At 48.0% G+C, this 25,153-nt stretch overlaps 2 protein-coding genes across 8 annotated transcripts in view; both read right to left on the reverse strand.

Annotated features, from left to right (window-relative positions):
- MTMR14 (myotubularin related protein 14) overlaps positions 1–19,137 on the reverse strand; it is a gene marked incomplete at both ends in the record, with an annotated part of 55,451 nt that extends 36,314 nt beyond the window's left edge. For 5 of the 7 annotated variants that reach the window (XM_080718259.1, XM_080718256.1, XM_080718257.1 and 2 more), the window contains 5 exons: positions 2,803–2,863; positions 3,117–3,192; positions 10,061–10,169; positions 17,421–17,569; positions 18,982–19,137. In XM_080718259.1, the coding sequence (XP_080574385.1) occupies positions 2,803–2,863; positions 3,117–3,192; positions 10,061–10,169; positions 17,421–17,569; positions 18,982–19,137 (551 nt within the window). The remainder of the gene's footprint in view (positions 1–2,802; positions 2,864–3,116; positions 3,193–10,060; positions 10,170–17,420; positions 17,570–18,981) is intronic. The other 2 variants (XM_080718261.1, XM_080718260.1) reach the window with 1 other exon arrangement.
- The window catches only part of LOC308278394 (CCA tRNA nucleotidyltransferase 1, mitochondrial-like), a gene marked incomplete at both ends in the record, with an annotated part of 995,237 nt that overhangs the window by 557,429 nt on the left and 412,655 nt on the right, over positions 1–25,153 (reverse strand).

The following is a 25,153-nucleotide window of genomic DNA, read 5'->3' on the forward strand; positions in this document are numbered from 1 at the left end:
AAACAAAAACAAAAACAAAAACCCCCACAAAGATAAGAAAAACAGGACTGGGGGGTATAGCTCAGAGGTAGAGTGCCCCTGGGTTCCATTCCCAATACTGGGGGGAAAAAAAGACAAAAACAAAAAACTGGGCACGGTTGTTCACACTTGTAATCCCAGCCTAAGCTACTTAGTGAGACCCTGATCCGAAATAAAAAAGAAAATACAAGGCTGGGGGTTTAACTCAGAGGTAGAATGCCCCTGGGTTCCATTCCTAGTACCATAAAAAAGAGAAAAAAGAAGAAAAAAAAAAGAAAAAGGAGTCAGGCGTAGTGGCACACTCTTACAATCCCAGCACTTGGGAGGCTGAGACAGGAGGACTGTCGATTCGAGGACAGCCTCAGCAAGTAGTGAAACTCTCATTAACCTAGCAAGACCCTGTTTCCAAATAAAGTAAAATAGGGCTGGGGGTGTAGCTCAGAGGTAGAATACCCCTAGGTTAATTCCCAGGAACGAATAAATGAAAGAATGAATATAAAAAATTAAAAGGGCTGAGAATATAGCTTGGAGATAGAACACTCCCAGGTTCAATCCCCTGCACTAAAAAAAAAATTTTATCAAAAAAATTTTTTTTTGGTGCTGGAGTTTGAACCCAGGAGCACTTTACCGCAGCTACAATCTCAGCCTTTCATCTATTATACTTATTTACTTGTGTGTGTGGTACTGGGGATGGAACCCAGGGGCATTCTACCTTCGAACTACACCCCCAGTCCTATTTTTTATTCTTTATTTTGAAACAGAATCTCACTGAGTTGCAAAGGACTTCCCTAAGTAGCTGAGGCTGGCCTCGAACCATGATCATCTTGTCTCAGCTGCCCAAATGCTGCGATTACAAGCATGTGCCACCACGCCTGGCTTGATTTTTGTTTCTTTTACTTTATTTTTGCAGTACTAAGGAGTGAACCCAAGGGTATTCTACCTCCAAGTTACTCCAATCCCATATATTATATATATATATATAATTTTTTTTTGCAGATCTGGGGATGGAACCCAGGGGCATTTGACTTCCGAGCTATACCCCCTGCCCTATTTTTTATTCTTTATTTTGAAACAGGGTCTCACTGAGTTGAAAAGGGCCTCACTTCTAATCCCAGCACTCGGGAGGCTGAGACCTGGAGGATCGCGGTTCGCGGACAGCCTCAGCTACTTAGTGAGGCCCTCGGCAACTCAGTGAGACCCGGTTTCAAAATAAAGAATAAAAAATTAGGCAGGGGGTGTAGCTCAGAGGTCGAATGCCTCTGGATTCCATCCCCAGACCTGCAAAAAAAAAAAAGAATAAAGAATGAAGAATAGGTTGGCCGGGCATAGTGGCACACGCTTGTAATCCCAGCATTTGGTAAACTGAGACCAGAGGATCCTGGTTTGCGGACAGCCTCAGAATAAAATATGATCCTCCTGTCTCAGACTCCCAAGTACTGGGTGGCAGGTGTGCACCACCACACCCTGCTATTAAGCTCTTTTAGGGCAATAATCATGCAGCTGCGGGACTTCTAGTCAGTCGTTCCTTGTGTCTCCCAGGCTGGACTGTAGAGACCATACCCTCCCCTGCCCTGTGCCTCCAAACCAGCTGTGCTGTGGGTACCTGGCAGGTTGGGATTTGGCACCCAAACTGCACAATGGAAACACTCGGGGGCATTATTTTTAGTTTGGTACATGGGATTGAACAGTGTTTTTTTGTGGTTTTTTCTTTGCGGGTCTGGGGATGGAACCCAGGGGCATTCGACCCTGCCCTTTCTTTCTTTCTTTCTTTCTTTCTTTTTGGTGGTACTGGGGTTCCTGGAAGCTCTTCTACCTCCGGGCTACACTCCCAGACCAATTTTATATATATATATATTATATATATTATATATTATATATATATTATACACACACACATACATATATATATACACACACACTACACACACATACATATATATATATATATTTTGGTACTGGGGTTCCTGGAAACCCTTCTACCTCCAGGCTACACTCCCAGACCAATTATATATATATATATTTTTTTTTGGGGGGGGGGGTACTGGGGTTCCTGGAAACCCTTCTACCTCCAGGCTACACTCCCAGACCTATTTTTGTATTTTCCTTTTAATTTGGAAACAGGGTCTCTTCTGGCTTCGTACCAGTGTGATCCTCCTGTCTCCGCCTCCCAAGCGCGGGGATTACAAGCATGTGCCACCACACCTGGCTTTATTCTTTATTTTGAAACAGGGTCTCATTGAATTGAAAAGGGCCACACTAAGTAGCTGAGGTTGTCCGCGAACCGCGATCCTGTGGTATCAGCCTCCCGAATGCTGGGATTACGAGCATGCACCACTACGCCCGGCTTCATTTCTTGTTTTGAAATAGGGTCCCCCTAGGTTGCTACACTGCTGAGGTCGTCTTGGAACCTGTGATCCTCCTGTCTCAGCCTCACAAATACTGGGATTACAGGCATATGCCACCACGCCTGGCTGCTATGAGGCTTTAAAACCAACCCAGGCGCCCGGAGCCTGTCTCAGTCATGCAGAACCAGGAGCCAGGCGCGGGGTCTTCTCTGAGATCCTGATTTACCATTGTCCTGGCTGCAGGTGCTCTGGGTGTGGGAGCCCTGGGACGAAGCTACTGGATGGACTTCAACAGAGCTCTTTCAAGGGCCTGGGTTGGGTAGATGGGACGAAAGAACAATCCGCTCACTTGGACCAGGAATGGAAACGCACTGCCAATATGAACACGGCCTCTGCTAGCCAGCAGCCCACCCCACGCCAAGGCCCCGCGAGCACTGACCGAAGCGCACAGTCCTCCTCCGTGACGTCCTCCGCGTCTGCCCAGGCATCATCTGCACCCCCTGTTGGAGAAAGATGTCAGTGCCGAGGCTGGGGGCACCCTGCCCAGCCGCCTGCCACCGCACCAGGTACAGCTCCAGAGACTCGGCACAGACACCACCTGTCTGTCAGCCCGCTGCGCTTCCCCATGAGGGCCTGTGTCCTGGCCCCTGCTGAGGGGGATCCCCGCTCTGCTCTCCTGGCACCCAATATCTGAGCCAGGGTGGCTGTGGATGGCCCGTACGTGCATCGCAAAGGAGGCTGCTCAAAACTCACCTGAGAAGAAATAGTTGTAGCCAGAGCGTCCATACAACTCGCCCCAGCCAGCCAGCGTGGCCGACCTGCAAATGTGCTGAGACAAACCGCACGATTAGTGTCAGGAACACCAGCAGGTGGACCCTGTCACCCCAGTTCTGGGGAAGCTGAGCCAGGAGGATTGCGGGTTTGAGGACAGCCTCTACAAAGTGAGACCCTGCCGGGCACGGTGGCGCACACTTGTAATCCCCGCGCTTGGGAGGCCGAGACATTGAGGATCACACGGGTTCGCAGCCAGCCTCAGCTACTTAGGCTCTCAGCAACTTAGTGAGACCGTGTTTCCAAATATAATATATAAAAAAAAAAGGTCTGGGAGTATAGCCCGGAGGTAGAAAACCTCCGGATTCCACCCCCAGTACCACCAAAAAAAAAAAAAGTGACACCCATTTTAAAACAAAAAAACAGGGCGTGGTGGCACACACTTGTAATTCCTGCGCTTGGGAGGCGGAGACAGGAGGATCTCATAGGTTCGAAGTCAGCCGCGCTGGCTTAGGAGACCCTGCTTCCAAATAAAAATATAAAAATGGGTCTGGGAGTATAGCCGGGAGGTAGAAGGGTTTCCAGGAACCCCAGTACCACCACCAAACAAACAAACAAACAAACAAAAACATGGGTATGGTGGCACACGCCTATAATTCTGGTACCTGAGAGGGCTAAAACAGGAGTTCCCAGGTTTGAGGCCAGACTCAGCGGTTTTTTTGTTTGTTTGTTTGTTTGTTTGTTTTGCAGTACTGAAGATGGAACCCAGGGACATTCTACCTCTGAGCTACACCCCCAGCCCTATTTTTTTTTTGAAACAGGGTCTTACTGAGTTGCAAAGGGCCTTACTAAATAGCTGAGGCTGTCCACGAACTGCGATCCTCGGATCTCAGCCTCCCAAATGCTGAGATTACAAACACGGGAAACCGCGCCTGGCTCAGACTCAGCAATTTAGTGAGGCCCTCAGTAATTGTTTCCAAATAAAAAACAGAGATGGGTGGCCAGGGGTGGTGGCGCATGCTTATAATCCCACACTTGGGAGGCTGAGACAGGAGGATGGCGCAGGTTCGAAGCCAGCCTCAGCTACTTGGTGAGGCTCTCAGCAACTTAGTGATCCTGTTTCCAAATAAAATATAAAATAGGTCTGGGAGTATAGCCCAGAGGTAGAAAGCCTCTGGGTTCCACCCCAAGTACCACCCAAAAAAAAAAAAAAAAAAAAAAAGAGCTGGGTATAGTGGTACACACTTATAATCTCAGTACTTTGAAGGCTGAGACAGGATAATCACAGGTTTGCAGCCAGGCTCAGCTAGTTACTGAGGCCCTCCACAACTTAATGAGACTGTTTCAAAAATATAGAATAAAAAATAGGGATGGGGGGAGTAGCTCAGCTCAGAGATAGAATGAATGCACCTGGGTTCCATCCGCAGTACTGCAAATAAGGGGGAGGGGGCTGGAGGTGTAACTCAGAAGTAAAATGCCCCTGGGCTCAATCTCCAGTACAGAGAGAGAGAGAGAGAGAGAGAGAGAGAGAGAGAGAGAGAGAACAGAATAGGGTTAGGATGTAGCTCAGAAGTAGAATGCCCCTGAGTTTAAACCTCAGCACCACAAATTAAATAAATAAATAAATAAATAAATAAATAAATAAAATCTAAGTATAAATTAGAAAAAGGTCTGAGGGTATAGCTCAGGTAAAAGCCTTTGGGTTCAATTCCCAGTACCAAAAGAAAGAAAAAGAAGCGGGTTTAGCCAGGTATATGCACACTTGGGAGTGGGGCTCAGGGGTAGAATGCCCTGGGTTAAATCCCCGGTACCAACCAAACCAAAAACCAAACCAAACCTTGTTTCTGTGTCTTCCTGTACGTTACTGGGGAAGAGTGGATGTGAGGCTGTGGGCCAGTTCACGCCATCTGCCTCCCCCCTACTGAGCTCCCGGGTCCCAGAAGCTCCACCAGGGATCACTAGAGCCTGGTGCTTTGCACTAGGGATGCTGACCCAGAGGCATTCGACATCTGAGCTACAGCCTCAGCCCTTTATTATTTTGAAACAGAGTATCCCTAAGTTTTGAATCCAGTCGGCAGAGTTTAATCTGAATCTAGTATACAGTGTCTATTATTATTATTATTATTTGTGGTACTGGGGGTGGAACCCAGGGGATTTCTACCTCCGGGCTCTATTCCCAGACCTATTTTATATTTGGAAACAGGGTCTCACTAAGTTGCTGAGAGCCTCACTAAGTAGCTGAGACTGGCTTCGAACCTGCGTGATCCTCCTGTCTCAGCCTCCCAAGCACCGGGATTACAAGTGTGTGCTACCATGCCCAGCTACAGTGTTTATTATTATTATCCCGCAGGAGAAACTTTTTCTTTTGGTATTAGTGAGGAGGTAGAAGGAAATAGGCAGATAGGAAAGAGGCCTTGGTATAAAAAAGCTAATCTCCTGAGTTCCCTGAGGGGCCACAAATATCTGAAATTCCGAAGGCCCAGAGATAAGAAGGCCAGAGCTTCACAAAGCCATCAGTTTACTAATCAACAAACCCAGGAGCCCAAACCCAGGAGCAAGGCTGACACTTCACTGAAAGGAGATTCTTCAAGGACTTGCAAATACCCTATGCAAATTCTGAGAGATACTTCCCAGAATTCTCCTTGGAAGTCACCCTAAACAAAAACGGCCTTTGCCTTACTGAATGGCAAAAAGGGGACTCCCCCTTCCCCTCCCTCCCTCCCTCCTCCTCCTCTCTCTTTCCCTCTTTCTCTTTCTCCCTCTCTCTCTCTCCCTCCCCCCCTCCTCTCCCTCCCCCCCCCCCCTCTGGTCTTGTTGGTCCTGAGAGAAGGCAGAGTGCATCTGAGGGCACTGGCAGATCGCGCGGACTCTGGAAGAAAGCAGCCTGCACCTGAAGGCAATCGGCTTGGGCTACTCTCAAGTATTGTCCTGAAGGCAGCTGCTGGACCCCGAGTTCCAGCCCCTTTGGGGGTGTTCAGCCACTCTTCTCCCCATTCCCTGCTGCATCCAATAAACCTTTTACTCCCCTTCCTGAGGTCTGCGGGTGTCATTCTTCACTCACCTAGACAAGAACTCGCCGGGTTTCCTCTCAAGAAACCCCCTGTTTCACTAGGGATTGAACCCAGGGTTGTTCAACCGCCCAGCCAGCCATTATTTACTTAATTAATTAATTTATTTATAGCTGGGCGAGTACTTGGGAGGACAAAACGGTAGGCTAACAGGTTTGAGGCCAGCCTCTGCTACTCAGTGAGGCCCTCGGCAACATAGTGAGACCCAACTTTCAAATAAAGAATAAGAGCTGGGCGTGGTGGCACATGCTTGTAATGCCTGTGCATGGAAGGCTGAGACAGGAAGATCACGCAGGTTCGAAGCCAGCCTCAGCTACTTTGTGAAGCTCTCTGCAACTTACTGAGACCCTGTTTCCAAATAAAATATAAAAAGTATATATAATAGGTCTGGGAGGGTAGCCTGGAGGTAGAAGGCCCCTGGGTCCCATAACCCGTACCACCAAAAATAAAAATAAAATAAAGAGCTGGGCGTGGTGGCGCAGGCTTGTAATCCCTGCGCTTGGGAGGCAGAGACAGGAGGATCGTGCAGTTTCGAAGCCAGGATCTCTGGCTTAAGAGACCCTGTTTCCAAATAAAATATAAAATAGGTCTGGGAGTGTAGCCTGGAGGTAGAAGGGTTCCATCCCCAGTACCACCAAAAAATAAAAATAAAATAAAGAATAAAAAATAGGGCTGGGGTGTAGCTTGGAAGTAGAACGCCCCTAGGTTCAATCCTTAGTGCCACCAAAATAATTAATAATAATAATTAATAATAATAATAGTAATAATAATAAATAATAAGCTGGGCATGGTGGCGCACGCTTGTAATCCCCGTGCTTGGGAGGCTGAGACAGGAGGATCGCAAAGGTTCGAAGCCAGCCTCAGCTACTTAGTGAGACCCTGTTTTCAAATAAAATATAAAAAAAAAAAAGGTCTGGAAGTATAGCCCGGAGGTAGAAAGCCTCTGGGTTCCACCCCCAGTACCACCAAAAAACAAAAATTAAAAAAGAGTAATAATAATAAATTATTTTGTGTTACTTGGGGTTGAACCCAGGGTCATTCTACCTCTGAGATCCACCCCCAGCCCTATTTTATTTTATATTTTGAAACAGGGTCTCTCTCTAGGTTGATGGAGTCGCTACTTGCTGAGGCTGGCCATGAACCCAGGATCCTCATGTCTCAGCTTCTCAAGTACTGGGGTTATAGGCATGTACTACCATGCCTGGCTTATTTTTGTATGTATGTACATATATATTTGTTACTGGGGCTGGCTGTGATAGCCTACACTTTTAATCCCAGTACTTGAGAGGACTGCAGGTTTGCAGCTGGCCTCAGCAACTTAGTGAGACCCTATTTCCAAATAAAAAATAAAATAGGTCTGGGGTGTAGCCTGCAGGCCCTAGCTTCCATCTATTACCATTAAAAACAAAAAAATATATAATTCTGGAAATGGAACCCAGAGGCAATCTATCTCCAAGCTATCTCCACAGCCCTATTCTTTTTTTCTTCTTTTCTTTTTGTGGTACCGGGGATGAAGCCCAGGGGCACTCTACTTAGAGCGACACCCCCAGCCTCATTTTTTATTCTTATTTTGAAACAGGGTCTCACTAAGTTGCAGAGGGCCTCACTAAGTAGCTGAGGCTATCTGCGAACCACAACCACACCCTGCTTTTTGTTTTTATTTGGAAACAAAGTCTAGGTTTTGGAGAGCCTCACTAGGTTACTGAAGCTTGACCTCAAACCTGGGATCCTCCAGTCGCAGCCTCCAAGTACTGGGATTACAAACCTGAGTCACCACACCCAGCCTTGTTAAATTACAGTGCACTGGCCTTGAACCTGGGATCATCAGGACCCAGCCTCCCAAGAAAGATTACAAAAAAAGGTGTGGTGACACTAGTTTGTAATCCTAGCGCTTGGGAGGCTGAGACTGGAGGATCCGGGTTCCCATCCAGCTGTATCTACTACTTAGTGAGGCCCTTTGCAACTCAGTGAGACCCTGCTTCTAAATAAAGAATAAAGCAGGGCATGGTGGCCCAGGCTTGTAATCCCAGCGCTTGGGAGGCTGAGACAGGAGGATCACACAGGGTCAAAGCCAGCCTCAGCTACTGAGTGAGGCTCTCAGCAACTTAGACCCTGTTTCCAAATAAAAAAGTATAAAATAGGTCTGGCAGTATAGCCCGGAGGTAGAAAAGCCCCTGGGTTCCACCCCCAGCACCACAAAAATAAATAAAGGAAGGAAGGAAGGAAGGAAGGATAAAAAATAGGACTGGAAGTGTAGCTCAGAGGTAGAATGTCCCTGGGTTCCATCCCCAGTACCGCAAAAAATAAAATATAAAAAAAATAAGGCTGAGGATGTAGTTCAGATGTAGAATGCCCCTCCCTGGGTTCCATCCCCACTACTGAAGAAAAAAAAAGGGGGGGATTACAAGTAGGTGCCATCTCATTGGGCCTGGGGAAGTGATTATACCACTCTGAATCTTCTCCCCCCCCCCTTTTTTTTTTTTGAGGCTGAGAGGACAGCAGGTTCCAGGCCAGCCTCAGCAATTTAGGGAGGCCCTCAGGAAATTAGTAAGACCTTGTTTCAAAATGAAAACTACGCCAGGTGTAGTGGAACACGTAATTTCAGTACTTGGGAAGAGAAAGACAGGAGGATCACAGGCAGCCTCAGCAACTTGGAGTAGTTGCTGAGGCTGGGGGTATGGCCCAGAGGTAGGATTCCTGTAGTGCACATTCATTACACACTTGGTTAATTACACTACTGAAAGAATGAGCAATAGCCGGGCGTGGCGGCGCACGCTTGTAATCCCAGGCTTGTCATCCCAGCATTCGGGAGGCTGAGACCGGATGATCGCCGTTCGCAGACAGCCTCAGCTACTTGGTGAGGCCCTCTGCAACTCAGTGAGATCTGGTTTCAAAATAAAGAGTAAAGCCGGGCGTGGTGGCGCACGGCTTGTAATCCCCGAACCCCAGTACCTCCAAAAAAAATAAAAAATAAAAAATAAAATAAATAAAGAGTAAAAAATAGGGCAGGGGGTGTAGCTTGGAGGTCGAATGCCCCTGGGTTCCATCTCCAGACCCACAAAAAAAAAAAAAGAGTGAACGTCCTATCTTATATAATTTAATCTACTTCATAAACCTTTTGTATAGGTATGATATTATCGATATTATCCCACTTTCTGAGTCAGAGGTGGTGGTACACACTGTAATCCTGGTACTCAGGAGGCTGAGAAGGAGGACCACAGATTCAAGAACAGCCTTAGCAAGTAAGTCATCAACCTAGTGAGACCCTGTTTCAAAATAAAAATAAAATAAAAAAATAGAGCCGGGCGCGGTGGCGCACGCTTGTCATCCCAGCATTCGGGAGGCTGAGACCTGGAGGATCGCGGTTCACGGACAGCCTCAGCTACTTAGTGAGGCCCTCTGCAACTCAGTGAGACCCGGTTTCAAAGTAAAGAATAAAAAATAGAGCAGGGGGCATAGCTCGGAGGTAGAATGCCCCTGGGTTCCATCCCCAGACCCGCAAAAAAAAAAAAAAAAAAAAATAGGGCTGGAGTTGTAGCTTAGATGTAGACTGCCCCTGGGTTCAATCTCCTGAGTTCAATCTCCAGTACCAATAATTAAGTAAGTAAGTATCCCACTTCTGTAGTAGTAAACTGAGGCCTTCAATGGGCAGGAAGTGCCCGAGCCAGGATCCGGCCACAGGTATCCTCCCCAGAACACAGGGCAGTAGTTCTCTTAAGGTGAAAATCCCTTCCCTACCTGAACTCATTCTTGAGCCAGAATCGGTCTGTTTCTATTACTGCTCCCCATCCCACAGGGTACCCAGAAACCATCAGACCCATGCTGTTAGAGAAAAGACCCTGCTTTGCATGACCTTACCTTGCCCTTGAACAGGATCACTGGGCACACAAAACGCCCCCTGCACCGGGCCATCTTGCTGCGGTTGATGAGGTCCTGCAGCTTGCCCACCTGCACGGTGCTTTGGAACCTGGCACAGGAGACAGGCACATCACCTGACGTCGAAACGGCCACGTGGCGTGTGCGGCTCGGCCCCGCAGATCCCGCAATGGCTAGCTCTGTACACAGGTGTAAGGACACTCACTGGAACTTGAAGAAATGCTCCAACTTCCAAAGTTTAGACCAGTGATATATTAAGTTTTTCAGGACACAAAAGAAAAGCATGAGTTCTAGATATTCAAACCTAAGTCACCCTGAATTTAGAACCTTTGTGTGTGTGTGTGTGTGTGGTGCTGAGGATGGAACCCAGGGGCCTTCCATCTCTGGGCTTTTTTTTTTTTTTTAATTTGGAACCAGGGTCTCACTAAGTTGTGGAGGCCGCTTCAAACCTGCAATCCTCCTGTCTCAGCCTCCCAAGTACTAGAATTACAAGTGTACACCACCACTCTTGGCAGATTCTTTTAATACTGGGCATTGAATTCAGGGGCATTCTACCTCCAAGCTACTCTCCCCCTCTTTGTATTCACCCCCTTAAGCCCTTTTATTTATTGTTTGTTTTGAAACAGGGTTTTGCTAGGTTGCTGAGAGCCTTGCTACATATCTGAGGCTGATCTCAAACCTGTGATCTCCTGTCTCAGCTTCCCTAGTGCTGGGATCACAGGTATGTACCACCAAACATGATTTTTAAAACTTTATTTGAAACAGGGTCCCATTGCTGAGGCTGGTTTTGAACCTGAGGCCCTCCTGTCTCAGCCTCCCAAATCCTGGGATTTATAGGCATGTGCCACCATGCCTGGCAGATTTTAGAAACTTTTAGAGGAAGTGAAGCCAGGTGTGGTGGCGCACATTTGAGGGGCTGAGACAGGAGAATCATGGTTCCTGGACAGCCTCAGCTACTTGGTGAGGCCTTTACAACTCAGTGAGACCCTGTCTCAAAATAAAGAATTAGCCGGGCATGATGGCGCACGCTTGTCATCCCCGCGCTTGGGAGGCTGAGACAGGAGGATCGCGCAGGTTCAAAGCCAGCCTCAGCTGGCTTAAGAGACCCTGTTTCCAAATAAAATATAAAATACGTCTGGGAGTGTAGCTCGGAGGTAGAAGGCCCCTGGGTTCCATCCCTAGTACAAAAAATAATAATAATAATAATAGGGCTGGGGGTGTCGCTTGGAGGTAGAATGCTCCTGGGTTCCATCCCCAGTACTACCAAAAAAAACAAAAAAAATCTCATCTTCCTCTCTCTTTCCCTCCTGGCTATGAGCTGAGCAGGTTTCCTCTGCCATCCTCTCCTACCATGATGCTTCGGCCTTGAAGCTGGTGGGCCATGGACTGACCCTCTGAAACCATGAGCCAAATAAGTCTTTCTTTCTTTTTTTTTTTTTTTTTGTGGCACTGGGGGTGGAACCCAGAGGCTTTCTACCTCCGGGCTACACTCCCAGACCCATTTTATATTTTATTTGGAAACAGGGTCTCACTCAGTAGCTGAGGCTGGCTTCGAACCCGTGCGATCCTCCTGTCTCCGCCTCCCAAGCGCTGGGGATGACAAGCGTGGGCCACCACGCCCGGCAATTTTCTCCTCTAAACCGTTTCACTCCTGTCAGGTTTCCTGGTCACAGTGGTGTCAGAGCTAACCAACACACCAGCTGGTAGGCAGGCAGTCAGCACACAGTAGTCTCCTTCTGTTGAATTAAACTGACTTTGCCTTCTCCCAGGAAAGGCCATGGTGAGACAAACGAGAGGCGTCCCTGCAGGGTCTGGGGCTACGGGGAACTCTGGCCTCACCTGAGCGTGCTAGAAAATGCTTAGTCTCCACTCCACCTCATGTCCTGCAATCCGATTCTGAACTGTAACTACACTTCCAGGTGACTCACCCACAGAGTGTGTGTGTGGGGGGGAGAGCTTAATATCAAAACCCCATCCGGGCACCCTGGGGGAGTGGGAGAGAAGGAAAAGGAAAAAGGAAAGCTCATGTTCAGAAACTGTTGCCTAAAGGGTTGGGGGAGGCAGGTTTGCCTGACATTGGAAGGAGTAATTAGGAAGAGATAAAAACCATCAACAAGGGGCCATACATATCAAAGCCCAATTCTTCAGGCTCTGAAATCCCAGGAGAGAATGTGTTATACTGTGCTTTTATTTTATTTATTTATTTTGCAGTACTGGGGATGGAACCCAGGGGCATTTGACCTCCAAGCTACACCCCCTACCCTAGTTTTTATTCTTTATTTTGAAACTGGGTCTCACTGAGTTGCAGAGGGCCTCACTGAGTAGCTGAGGCTGTCCGCGAACCGCGATCCTCCAGGTCTCAGCCTCCCGAATGCTGGGATTACAAGCGTGCGCCACCACGCCCGGCTCCCAGGGGCATTCTTGACCCTATTTTTTATTCTTTCATTTTTATTTATTTATTTCTTTTGTGGGTCTGTGGATGGAACCCAGAGGCATTTGACCTCCAAGCTACACTCCTGCCCAATTTTTTATTCTTTATTTTGAAACCAGGTCGCACTGAGTTGCGGAGGGCCTCACTAAGTAGCTGAGGCTGTCCGCGAACCGCGATCCTCCAGTCTCAGCCTCCCAAATGCTGGGATTACAAGTGTGCGCCAACACGCCGGCTATTATTCTTTTATTTTCAAACAGGGTCTAAGTTGTGGAGGGCCTTAGTAAGTAGCTGAGGCTGGCTGCAAACCTGCCATCCTCCTGTCTCAGCCTCCCAAGTACTGAGATTACAAGTGTGTGCCACCTTTTTCTTTTCATTTTTTTTTTTTTTTTTTTGGTGGTACTGGGGTTCCTGGAAGCCCTTCTACCTCCGGGATACACTCCCAGACCTATTTTTTAACTTTTTTTATGTGGAAACAGGGTCTCTTAAGCCAGCGCAGCTGGCTCCGAACTAGTGCAATCCTCCTGTCTCTGCCTCCCAAGCACGGGGATTACAAGCGTGCGCCACCACGCCTGGCTGTGCCACCTTTTTTCTAATTGTCATAGAAGAGTCCTTCCCACATTGATTTCTTGGGCACTCTACCCAGGACCTCATGAGAAGGATACTCTGTAGACACTTTACAGATGAGGAAACTAGCCAGTGTTTCACGCCTGAAATCCTAGTACCTGGGGGAGGGGACAGTAAAAGGACAATCACAGCTTTCAGGCCAACATCAGCAAATTTAGCCAGGCCCTCAGCAACTTAATGAGACCCTGTTTCACAATAAAAAAACAAAAATTTATAAAGCATTGGTGGTGTAGATAGAGGTAGAACACCTGTGTTCAATCCCAAAATTTAAAAAAAAGCCAGGCGTGGCAGTGCACATCTATAATCCTAGTACTTGGAAGACTAAGACAGGAGGATCCCAGGTTCGAGGACAGTCCCAGCAAGTAGTGAGACTCATCGATCTAGTAAGACCCTCTTCTTTTCTTTTTTGGTACTGGGGATTGAACCCAGGGGCATTTTACCTCCAAGTTACACCCACAGCCCTATTTTTTTTTTAAATCCTCTTTTTTAACCTTTTATTGGGAAACAGGGTCTCACTAAGTTGCAGAGGCCTCACTAAGTAGCTAAGGCTGACTAAAAACCTGCAATCCTCCTGTCTCAGCCTCCCAAGTACTGGGATTACAAGCGTACGCCATCCCACCCAGCTGTAAGACCCCCGTTTCCAAACAAAAATAAAAATAAAAGGGCTGGGGGTTAGCTCAGAGGTAGAATGTCCCTAGGTTCAATCACCAGTACCAAAACAAAACAGAGTTTCATTAAGGTGCTAAAGCCTCACTATGGTGCTGAGCTGGCCACGAACCTATGACCCTTCAGTCTCTGCCTCCCAAGTACTGGGATTACAAGTGTGCACCACCACTTCCAGGAAGTGCCTAGTTTGAATGCATGTTCAGGGGATGGGGTGAAATCACTAACACTCACAATCCACAAGTCAACTCCCGTGGCCTGATGACCCTCGCCTTAAACTTCATGGCAACACCACTCTTCCTTCCAACAGCAACCGCAAATGCTCAACAACAGGTCTCCCCAGGCACAGAGGAAGGCCCAGCTCTTCTCCCTACCTACGGCATGCTTCTCAAACCTCCTGGGCATCTTGTCACATAGTGACTCTGGCTCAGGGGTCTGGGGCCTGAGATTCTGCGTTTCTACCAAGTTCTCAGGCACCAGGATGGCCGGCCTTTGACAGAGAGGCCTGCTAACACTGGGCAGCCTGACCCTACTATAACACTCATCAAGCCCTTCCTCCACAGGACCAAGAACACACAGGAACGGCCGACAGCAGCGCCTGGAATTTCCTGCAGGTCTGCAGCAAGCAGGGAGGCCAGGGGAAGAAACTCTGAGAGCAAACCTCAGACAAACCAATAGTTTGATTTGTTTCAAAACAAACAAACAAACAGTGAGGCCTGTTTCAAAACAAAAAGTGCAATAGGGCTGGGGGTATAACTTAAGAGACTGAAAAATTCCCCTGACTACCAAGGGTCACTTCCTACACCAGGTGCCTTGTGTCTGTTTTTGTATAATATACTATTTTCCCATGTAAAGCACTGTGGCCTGTCAATAAATATGAACCACTCTTTGTTTCGTTTTTGGTGGTACCAGGGATTGAACCCAGGAGCATTCATTCTACAACTGAGCAACAACCCCAGTCCTATTACTTATTTTTGTGGTACTGGGGAACTGAACCTAGGGGCATTCTACCTCTGAGCTACACCCTCAGCTTTGTGCGCGCGCGTGCGTGCGTGTGTGCGTGTGCGTGTGTTACTGGGAATGCAACCCAGGGGCATGCTAACTCCAAGCTATATCCCCAACCCTATTTTGTAACAAGGTCTAAGTTGCACAAGGCCTCACAAGATGCTGAGGCTGATCTCGAACCTACAATCCTCCTGTCTCAGCCTCCCTAGTACTAGGATTACAGGTGTGTACCACAGCGTCTGGCTATTTTTAGTGTGTGTGTGTGTGTGTGTGTGTGTGTGTGTGTGTGTTACTGGAGAGGCATTTTTACCTCTGAGGTACACCCTCAATCCTTTTTTAATTTAATTTTTTTTTTTCGCTAATGGGGAAGGAATCCAGGAGAATTCTACCTCTGAGCTATATTCCAGTACTATTTTATTTTTTATTTTCAAACAGAGTCTCATTGAGTTGCAAAGGGCCTCACCAAGTAGCTGAGGCTGGCTGAGAACCTCCCAAATGCTGGGATTACAAGCATGCGCCATCACACCTGGCTCTTTACTCTTTATTTTGAAACACTAAGCTGCAGAGGAAAGGGGCATGGTGGTGCACACTTGTAATCCCAGCATCTGGAAGGCTGAGACAGGAGGATCGTGGTTCAAGAACAGCCTCAGCTACTTAGTGAGGCCCTCTGCAACTCAGTGAGACCCTGTTTCAAAACAAAGAATAAACTGGAAGCTGGGCGTGGTGGCGCACGCTTGTAATCCCCGCACTTGGGAAGCTGAGACAGGAGGATCACACAGGTTCAAAGCCAGCCTCAGCTACTTAGTGAGGCTCTCAGCAACTTAGTGAGACCCTGTTTACAAATAAAATATAAAAAAAAAGGTCTGGGAGTATAGTCTGGAGGTAGAAAGCCTCTGGGTTCCACCCCCAGTACCCCAAAAAGAATAAACTGGGCGTGGTGGCACACACTTGTAATACCAACATTTGGGAGGCTGAGACCGGAGGATCGCAGTTCCCAGACAGCCTCAGCTATTTAGTGAGGCCCTTTGCAACTCAGTGAGACCCTGTTTCAAAATAAAGAATAAAAGTCAGGCGTGGTGGTGCATGCTTGTAATCCCCTTGCTTGGGAGGCCGAGACAGTATCGCACAGGTTCGAAGCCAGCCTCGCTGGCTTAAGAGACCCTGTTTCCAAATATAAAAATAGGTCTGGTAGTGTAGCCCAGAGGTAGAAGGGTTTCCAGGAACCCCAGTACCACCAAAAATAAATAAATAAATAAGAATAAAAGATAGGGCATGGGCTGTAGCTCAGAGGTAGAATGCCCCTGGGTTCCATCCCCAGACCTGCCAAAAAAAAAAAATAGTTGCAAAGGTCCTAAGTTGCTGAGGTTGGCTATGAACCCACAATCTTCCTGCCTCAGTTTCCCAAGTGATGGGATTACAAGTGTGCACCACCATGCCTTCCTTTATTTTTTATTTTTGAAACGGTCTTTTTTTTCTTGTGGTTCCAGAGATGGAACACAGTGGCATTCCACCTCCAAGCTACACCCCCAGCCCGATTTTTTATTCTTTGTTTTTTGTTTTGTTTTGTTTTTTTGCAGGTCTGGGGATGGAACCCAGGGGCATTTGACCTCCGAGCTACACCCCTGCCCTGATTTTTATTCTTTATTTTGAAACAGAGTCTCACTAAGTTGCAGAGGGCCTAAGTAGCTGAGGCTGTCTGCAAACCGTGATCCTCCGGTCTCAGTCTCCCAAATGCTGGGATGACAAGCATGCGCCGCCACACCCGGCTTGAAGCAGGGTCTTGCTAAATTACTGCACACTGGCCTCCAACCTGTGATGCTCTTTTCTTATCCTCCCAGTTAGTGAGATTACAGGTGTGCACCACTGCACATGGGTGGTAACTGTTATTTCTAATTCTTACAGCAAACATGTCAAGCTTGTATTAGCACCATTAATTAGTCTTTCCGAGCACGAATAAAGATGATGCAGAAAATTACCAAAAAGAAATCTGAGGGTGAAGAGGTTAAGTAATTTTCTCAGGTTGGTTATACAACCAGGGAACAGAAGAGCCAGGGTATAAACTCTAGGCCTGACTCTAGGCCTTAGGCTCTTAAGGGCTACATAGGATAAAAACCGCTCTTAATCTTGTCTTGACATGGCATACCTCCCACCCACATGCTTTAAAAAAAAAATACACTGAGGTTGTTTAAAGAGGTAAAGTATGATGTCAGCTATCTTAAGACAATGAGCTGTAGAATAGGAGTGAAAAAAATCCAGCTCTTGTTCTATGCTGAGCCAACCTAACATTATCAAATCCACACAGTGCCAGTTGTGTGTTTTGCTGGGGATTGAACCTAGGCCATTCTACCTCCAAGTTATACCCCCCAGCCTAATGTTACTGTTTGTTTTGAAACAGGGTCCCTCTGTTCCTGAGAGCCTCACTTAGTTGCTAAAGCTGTTCTCAAGCCTGTGATCCTCCTATCTCAGTCTCCCAAACACTGGAATTACAGGCGTGCCCCACCACGCCTGGTCTTCACACCTGGGGAGAGTGAGTGGGCCCCACCCAGCTGCAGACTTCTGCCTGGAGACAAGCATCCAGGGTTCCCCCAGACAGAGACACTATAACCACATGATGCTCACGTGTCTTTCTCCTTCTCGGCACTCTCGTACTCCAGGAACACAATGTGCCGGGGGTAGTGGCCACAGATATCACCGTTCACATTTGGAATCACGCTGAAACAGTAGTCCCGGCCAAACAGCTCCAGGCATCTCTTCTCAATGCGCTCAACCTGCACAGAGGAGACCCAAACATCAAGGAGGTTCTGGCATTCTCAGGGTGAGACTTATGTGGACCATAATTTTGGAAGGTCATGACATGCGCTTCTGTGATGATCATTATTCAGTACTGGGCAGAGACAAGATGCCAAGTCACAGGGCCTGTGTGTTCATTAACCCAAACGTGGAAGACTTCAGGAAGGACCCTGAACCCCCTGACACTGCATGAGAAACTATTCAGCACTTGGGGGTTCAGGGTTACTGTTTTTATTAGCTTCAGATGAGTTCAAAACCCATAAAATAGAGAACTCTTCCTCTAGGTTACTAAACTGGCCCTGATCATCTTCCCTTTTTCTTATTCTTTTTTATTTTGAAACAGGGTCTCACTGAGTTGCGGAGGGCCTCACTAAGAGGTGAGGCTGTCCACGAACCGCGATCGTCCAGTCTCAGCCTCGCGAATGCTGGGGTTACAAGCGTGCGCCACCACGCCCGGCTCTCATCTTCCCTTCTTAACAAGTTCACTATTCTCCAGCTCCAGACTAAAAGCTTGAAGCTGTAGTGATCGTAATCAGTGGAAGCTGCAGATGGAGCAGTCTCCTTCCACACCATTTGCTTACAAAGGAGAAGGCAGAGCTCCCGCTAAGGCTGTTTCTTTTGTTCGCAGTTCAAAGAAAGGTCCACTAGAAACACACACACACACACACACACACACACACACACACACACACACACACAAAGATCTGTAACACCTCAAGAAGTTTGTAAGTGATGAGGAGGCCGGGGGAACATTAACTCCTCCTGAGCATTAAGAGGCTCGGTGATAGTGAAAGGTGTAACACATGACATTCTAAGACCGAGGGAAATCCCAAGGGGGAAAAATTGAGGAACTAAGGGCTTTAAATAAAGAAACAGAGAGGGAGGGTGGGTGGACTTCCTGCTCTACAGGGGAAGGATGGGGCGAGGGTATGCTGAGACCTTTAGAAGGACGCACCACCCTCGGTCCGTCTCTTGGCTCCGCTCTGCCCCATCCCTCTAGCCCTGACACTCTGACCTGGAGGAATCCTCTCCCTGCTTTTACTCAGGAGTTTTCACCCCTATACCGGCACCAGAAGCCGAATAAAAACCTTACTTAGTTTCTGCCCCTCGTGCACCTGGCCCCTCAGCCCTGACCTTTGACCTCCAGACCCCTCGTCTCAAACCTAAAGTCCGGTCTTGACCCTGGCTCATTCGGACCCTAGTTCCTCCCCTTTGGGGTTGAAGCCCGACTCTGACTGCCCAGGAGGTCGGGGCCCTGGAGAAGTCCGCCCAGCTCCTCTTCTGGCAGGGAGGCTCCGCGGCCCCTTAGCCTGCCCCCTGCCCCCTGCCCTCTGCCCCCTGCCCCCTGCCCCCTGCCCTCCCACGGAAACGCTCCACGCCTCGGGCTCACCTTCGAGCCGCTCGTCCCGCCGCCGTCCTTGGCCCGGTACTGAGTCCGGGAGAACTCCTCCAGCAGCTCCCCGAGCCCCGGCTCCTGCGGCGGCGGGTTGCTGGCAGAGGCCGAGGACCCCGCCGAGGCGGCGGCGGCGGCCCGAGCGCCGGCCATGGCGCAGCCCCGCGTCCCCTCAACGCGCCTCCGCGCGGCCCATGGCACCCGGCGGCACCGACCCCGGCCCTGGAAGCTCGCGAACCGCCTCGGCCACCGCCTTCGGCTCCGCTTCCGGCCCCGCCCCGCCCGGCCGGATGTTTACTCCGGCGCTGGCCAATCAGAGCGCAGGAAGCGCGCCCCGCCCAGGAGCGCCGGCCCCCCTGACGCGGAGCGACCCAAGTGGCCGGGCGGAGGGAGGGGCCGCCGCTCGGTCCTGGCTCCGCCCACAGGGCTTCCCCGGGGAGGCGGGCCGAACCACCAGGGCCGCGGGGGGCGGCCAGCGGGAAGGAACCATTGAGACAGGAAGATGGCGGTTCAAGGCCAGCCTCAGCTACTTAGTGAGGCCCCCTGCAACTCGGTGAGACCCTGTTTCAAAATAAAGAATTAAAAGAAATAGGGCTGAGGTAGAAGCTAAGGTAGCTTAGAGGTAGAATGCCCCTGGGTTCCATCTCCAGTACTGCATAAATACATAAATACGTAAATAATATATAAATTAGCCGGGCGTGGTGGCACACGCTTGTAATCCCCGCGCTTGGGAGGCTGAGACAGGAGGATCGCACAGGTTCGAAGCCAGCCTCAGCTACTTAGTGAGGCTCTCAGCAATTTAGTGAGACCCTGTTTCAAAATAAAGTATAAAATAAGTCTGGGAGTATAGCCTAGAGGTAGAAAAGCCCCGGGTTCCACCCCCAGTATCACCAAAATAATAAATAAATAAATATATATATATATATATATATATATATATATATAGAGAGAGAGAGAGAGAGAGAGAGAGAGAGAGAGAGAGAGAAGAAAAGAAATAGTGTTGCAGGACCAGGGAAAGTGGCTCAGTTATAGAGTGCTCTGGCAAGTCAAAGATCCCAGCAGAGCAAAAGAATAATAAAATAGGCTGGGCAGGTGCCACCTGCCTACAATTCCAACTACTCAAAAGGCTGAGGTCAGAAGATCTTGAATTTGGGAGGCTGAGACAGGAGGATCGCACGGGTTCAAAGCCAGCCTCAGCTACTTAGTGAGGCTCTCAGCAACTTAGTGAGACCCTGTTTCCAAATTAAAAAAAAAAAAAAAAAAAAAATATATATATATATATATATATATAAAATCTGGGAGTATAGCCCAGAGATAGAAAGCCTCTGGGTTCCACCCCCAGTACCACCAAAAAAAAAAAAAAAAAAAGATCTTGAATTCAAGGCCATCCTGGACAACAGTAAAATCCTGTTTCAAAAAAAAAAAGACAAAAAGGTTGGGCATGATGGCTACACTTGTAATTCCAGTACTTGGGAGACTAAGACAGGAGGATTGAAGGTTGGAGGATAGCCTCAACAATGTAGCAAGACTCGTCAATTTAGTGAGACTCTGTTTCAACTACAGGAAATCGTGGCCCACACTGCTGCTTGGGAGGCTGAGACAGGAGGATCGCACAGGTTCAAAGCCAGCCTCAGCTACTTAGTGAGGCCCTCAGCAACTTAGTGAGACCCTGTTTCCAAAATAAAAACATAAAAGGTCTAGGAGTATAACCCAAAGGTAGAAAGCCTCTGGGTTCCACCCCCAGTACCACCAAAAAAAAAAAAAAAAAAAAAGCCGGGCGTGGTGGCGCACGCTTGTAATCCCCGCGCTTGGGAGGCAGAGACAGGAGGATCCCTCTGGTTTGATGCCAGCCTTGCTGGCTTAAGAGATCTGATAAGTTGGGTCCTGCACTCATGTGACTTTGTGTCACATGACCTCTGCAGGGCAAGGGAGGGGCTGAAAACCCCGCGAGAATTGGGCGTTCCCGCGAGTAAACCCACATCTCCCGCATCCTCAAGCTTCGGACAGGCGCACCGGCCCCACGGTGCCTCGCCCTGATCCCCGGGAGAGCCGTGCCATTAAAACTTTACATGCCACGTGTACCGGACCTCTCTCGTGTTTTTCACACTCTGCCGTACTCACTTATTTATTTTACTCACATTAATTTTTTATTTTATTTATCAAGATCCTGTTTCCAAAAAAAAGTATAAAATAGGTCTGGGAGTGTAGCCCAGAGGTAGAAAGGTTTCCAGGAACCCCAGTACTACCAAAAACAAAAACATTTTACATATATATATTATATATAAATATATATTTATATATAATATATATAATAAATAAATGCATATATATATATGTATGACTGGGGGTGTGGCTCAGAGGTAGAACTCCCCTGAGTTCAATCCCCAGTACCAAAAAAGAAAAGAAAACTTAACTGGGCATGGTGCCACACATCTCTAATCCCAGTACTTAGGAGGCTAAGATAAGATTTCAGGTTTGAGGCCAACCTCAGCATTTTATTTATTTATTTATTTATTTATTTATTTATTTATTTATTTATTTTGGTGGTACTGGGGGTGGAACCCAGAGGCTTTCTACCTCCGGGCTATACTCTGAGACCTTTTTTTAAAATATATATTTTATTTGGGAACAGGGTCTCACTAAGTTGCCGAGAGCCTCACTAAGTAGCTGAGGCTGGCTTCGAACCCGTGCGATCCTCCTGTCTCAGCCTCCCAAGAGCGGGGATGACAAGCGTGCGCCACCACGCCCGGCCAACCTCAGCATTTTAGTGAGACCCTGTTTCAAAGTAAAGAATAAAAAGTAGGACTAGGGTATAGCTCAGAGGTAGAACGTCCCTGGGTTCCATCCCCATTACCATTTTAAAAAAGAGAGAGAAAGACTGGGGATGTAGCTCAGAGGTAGAATCTCCTGGGTTCAATCCCCAGTACCACAAATAAATAAGTAAATAAGGAAAGAAAGAGAAAGAAAGAAAGAAAGAAAGAAAGAAAGAAAGAAAGAAAGAAAGGAAGGAAGGAAGACGGGCATAGTGGTACACGCTTATAATCCCAGCACTTGGGAGGCTGAGACCGGAGGATCATGGTTCATGAACAGCCTCAGCTACTTAGTGAGGCCCTTTGCAACTCAGTGAGACCCTGTTTTAAAATAAAAAATAGGGCTGGAGGTGTAGCTCGGAGGTAGAATGCCCCTGGGTTCCATCCCCAGTACTGCCAAATAAATAAATAATTGCATAAAATTAAAAAGAATAAAAAATAGGGGTGGGGTGTAGCTTAGAACTAAAATGCTCCCAAGTTCAATCCTCAGTCCCCCCAAAATAAAGTTATCACTAAAAGCGAGGTCCTGGACACACGAGTCACCTCCCAGGAGGCTCTGGGGTCCCCTCCCAGCCCCACCCACACCCCTGGCAGCCGCTGCTTTCCTGTCACTAGACTTTTCTATAAATGGAATCATACGCTGTGTACCCTCCGCATCTGGCTTCCTGCAGCACAGTTAATTTTAGTTTTATTTGCATACCCCTGATTAATGAAGTCGATCACCTTTCCCCCATTTACTGCCGATTTGAATATCCTCTTTATTTATTTCTTTTTGGTACTGGGGAATGACACCCAGGGGCAGTCTACTGCCAAGCTACACTCCCAGGTCTATTTTTTATTCTTTATTTTGAAACAGGGAGCCGGGCGTAGTGGCGCACGCTTGTAATCCCTGCGCTTGGGAGGCTGAGACAGGAGGATCACAGGGGTTCGAAGCCAGCCTCAGGTACTTAGTGAGGCTCTCAGCAACTTAGTGAGACCCTGTTTCCAAATAAAATATAAAAAAGGTCTAGGAGTATAGCTCGGAGGTAGAAAGCCTCTGGGTTCCACCCCTAGTACCACCAAAAAAAAAAAAAACCAAAAAGAAACAGGGTCTCGCTAAGTTGTTGAGGGGCTCGCTAAATTGCTGAAGCTGGCTGAGAACCTGTGATCCTCCTGTCTCAGCCTCCCAAGGACTGGGATTACAAGTGTGTGCCACCACGCCTGGTTATTTATTATTCACTTATTTATTTATTGTGGTACTAGGGAGTGAACCCAGAAGCATTCTACCTTGGAGCCACCCTCAGCCCTTTTTTGTTGGTTTGTTTTGAGCGCTGGGAAATAAACCCAGAGGCATTCTACTTTCAATTTATACCCCCAGCCCGATTTTCTTATTTGGAAACAGAGTCTCAGTTATTCGCTCAGAACCTTGATCAACTGCCAAGGCCGGCTTTGAACCTGCGATCCTCCCGTCTCAGCCTCCCAAGTACTGAGATACAAGCCTGTGCCATCTTGCCCAGCTTTATTTTTTGTTTTGAAACAGGGTCTCCCTAAGTTGCTGACCGTCTCCTTGCATTGCTGAGACTGTCCTTCCACCGAAGATGTCTCAGCCTCCTAAATACTGGGATTACTGGGAGTTTTTATGGATGTATGCATACATGTGTTTTTTTTTTGTTTTGTTTTGTTTTTGTTTTTTTTTTTGGTGGAACGCAGAGGCTTTCTACCTTTGGGTTATACTCCTAGACCTTTTATGTTTTTATTTTGGAAACAGGGTCTCACTAAGTTGCTGAGAGCCTCACTAAGTAGCTGAGGCTGGCTTCGAACCTGTGCGATCCTCCTGTCTCAGCCTCCCAAGCATGCGCTACCACGCCCGGCTACATGTGTTTATACTAGGGTGTTTTTGTGTGGGGGGGGTTGGGGATGGAACCCAGGGGCATTCAATCTCTGAGCTATACTCCCTACCCTATTTTTCATTATTTATTTATTTATTTATTTATTTTTGGTGGTACTGGGGTTCCTGGAAGCCCTTCTACCTCCGGGCTACACTCCCAGACCTATTTTTTTTATTATTATTTTTTATTTGGAAACAGGGTCTCTTAAACCAGCATGGCTGGCTTCGAACCTGCGCAATCCTCCTGTCTCTGCCTCCCAAGCGCGGGGATTACAAACGTGCACCACCATGCCCGGCTTATCTTTATTTATTTATTTATTTTTTTTGCGGGTCTAAGGATGAAACTCAGGGGCATTCAACCTCTGATCTACACCTCCTGCACTATTTTTTATTCTTTATTTTGAAGCAGGGTCTCACTGAGTTGCAGAGGTCCTCACTAAGTAGCTGAAGCTGTCCGCAAACCGCGATCCTCCAGTCTCAGCCTCCCAAATGCTGGGATTACAAGCGTGCGCCACCATGCCCGGCTCCCTATTTTATTTTTTATTTGGAAACAGGGTGTCCCTAAGTTACTGCGTGCTGCTGGCCTCAAACCTGCCATCCTCCTGCTTCAGCCTCCCGAGTACTAAGGTTACAGGTGGGCGCCACAGCTCCTGGCACACTCTGTATTTCCAAGTGTGCAGGTTCTTTGCTGCTGCTCCGTGCTCCCCACTTTGAATATTGCTGCCTCGGCACAGCCACTGAGGCGGTCACCTCTCCATCATCCAGTGACTTCCTCTGCACCTGGCTCCTCATCTCTAAAGGATTCAGTACGCCGGGCGTGGTGGCGAACGCTTGTAATCCCCGCGCTTGGGAGGCTGAGACAGGAGGATCGCACGGGTTCGAAGCCAGCCTCAGCTGCTTAGTGAGGCTCTCAGCAACTTAGTGAGACCCTGTTTCCAAATAAAATATTAAAAAAAAAAAAAGGTCTGGGAGTATAGCACGGAGGTAGAAAGCCTCTGGGTCCCACCCCCAAACCACCAAAAATAAAATAAAATAAATAAAGGATTCAGTACTCTCAGCCGCAATCTGAGCCTCCTAGGGCTGTGTGTGGAGCAGAGGTCGCAGTCGGTTAAGTATGTGCGGGGCGCCTGCAACAGATTAAGTAGCGACACCAAGTACCACAGAGGACTCGATATGATCAGCGTACACTTGGTCCTAGAATGTACTTATGCACCAACCTCTGTGAGCTCTTTGTTTCTTTTATTCTTCCTTGCTTTCTCTCTCCCTCCCTCCCTTTCTTTCTTTTTTGGTACTGGGCATCAAACTCAGGGCAATCTATCTATAGTCTACACCTCCAGCTGCTCTTATTTGTTTTGTGGTACTGGGGGTGGAACCCAGGGGCTTTTCTACCTCCGGGCTGTACTCTCAGCCCTATTTTTTAATTAATTAATTAATTATTTTTAGCGGGTCTGGAGATGGAACCCAGGGGCATTTGACCCCCGAGCTACACCCC

Source organism: Muscardinus avellanarius, assembly GCF_963383645.1.
Source record: "Muscardinus avellanarius genome assembly, chromosome: 22".
Taxonomy (NCBI): domain Eukaryota; kingdom Metazoa; phylum Chordata; class Mammalia; order Rodentia; family Gliridae; genus Muscardinus; species Muscardinus avellanarius.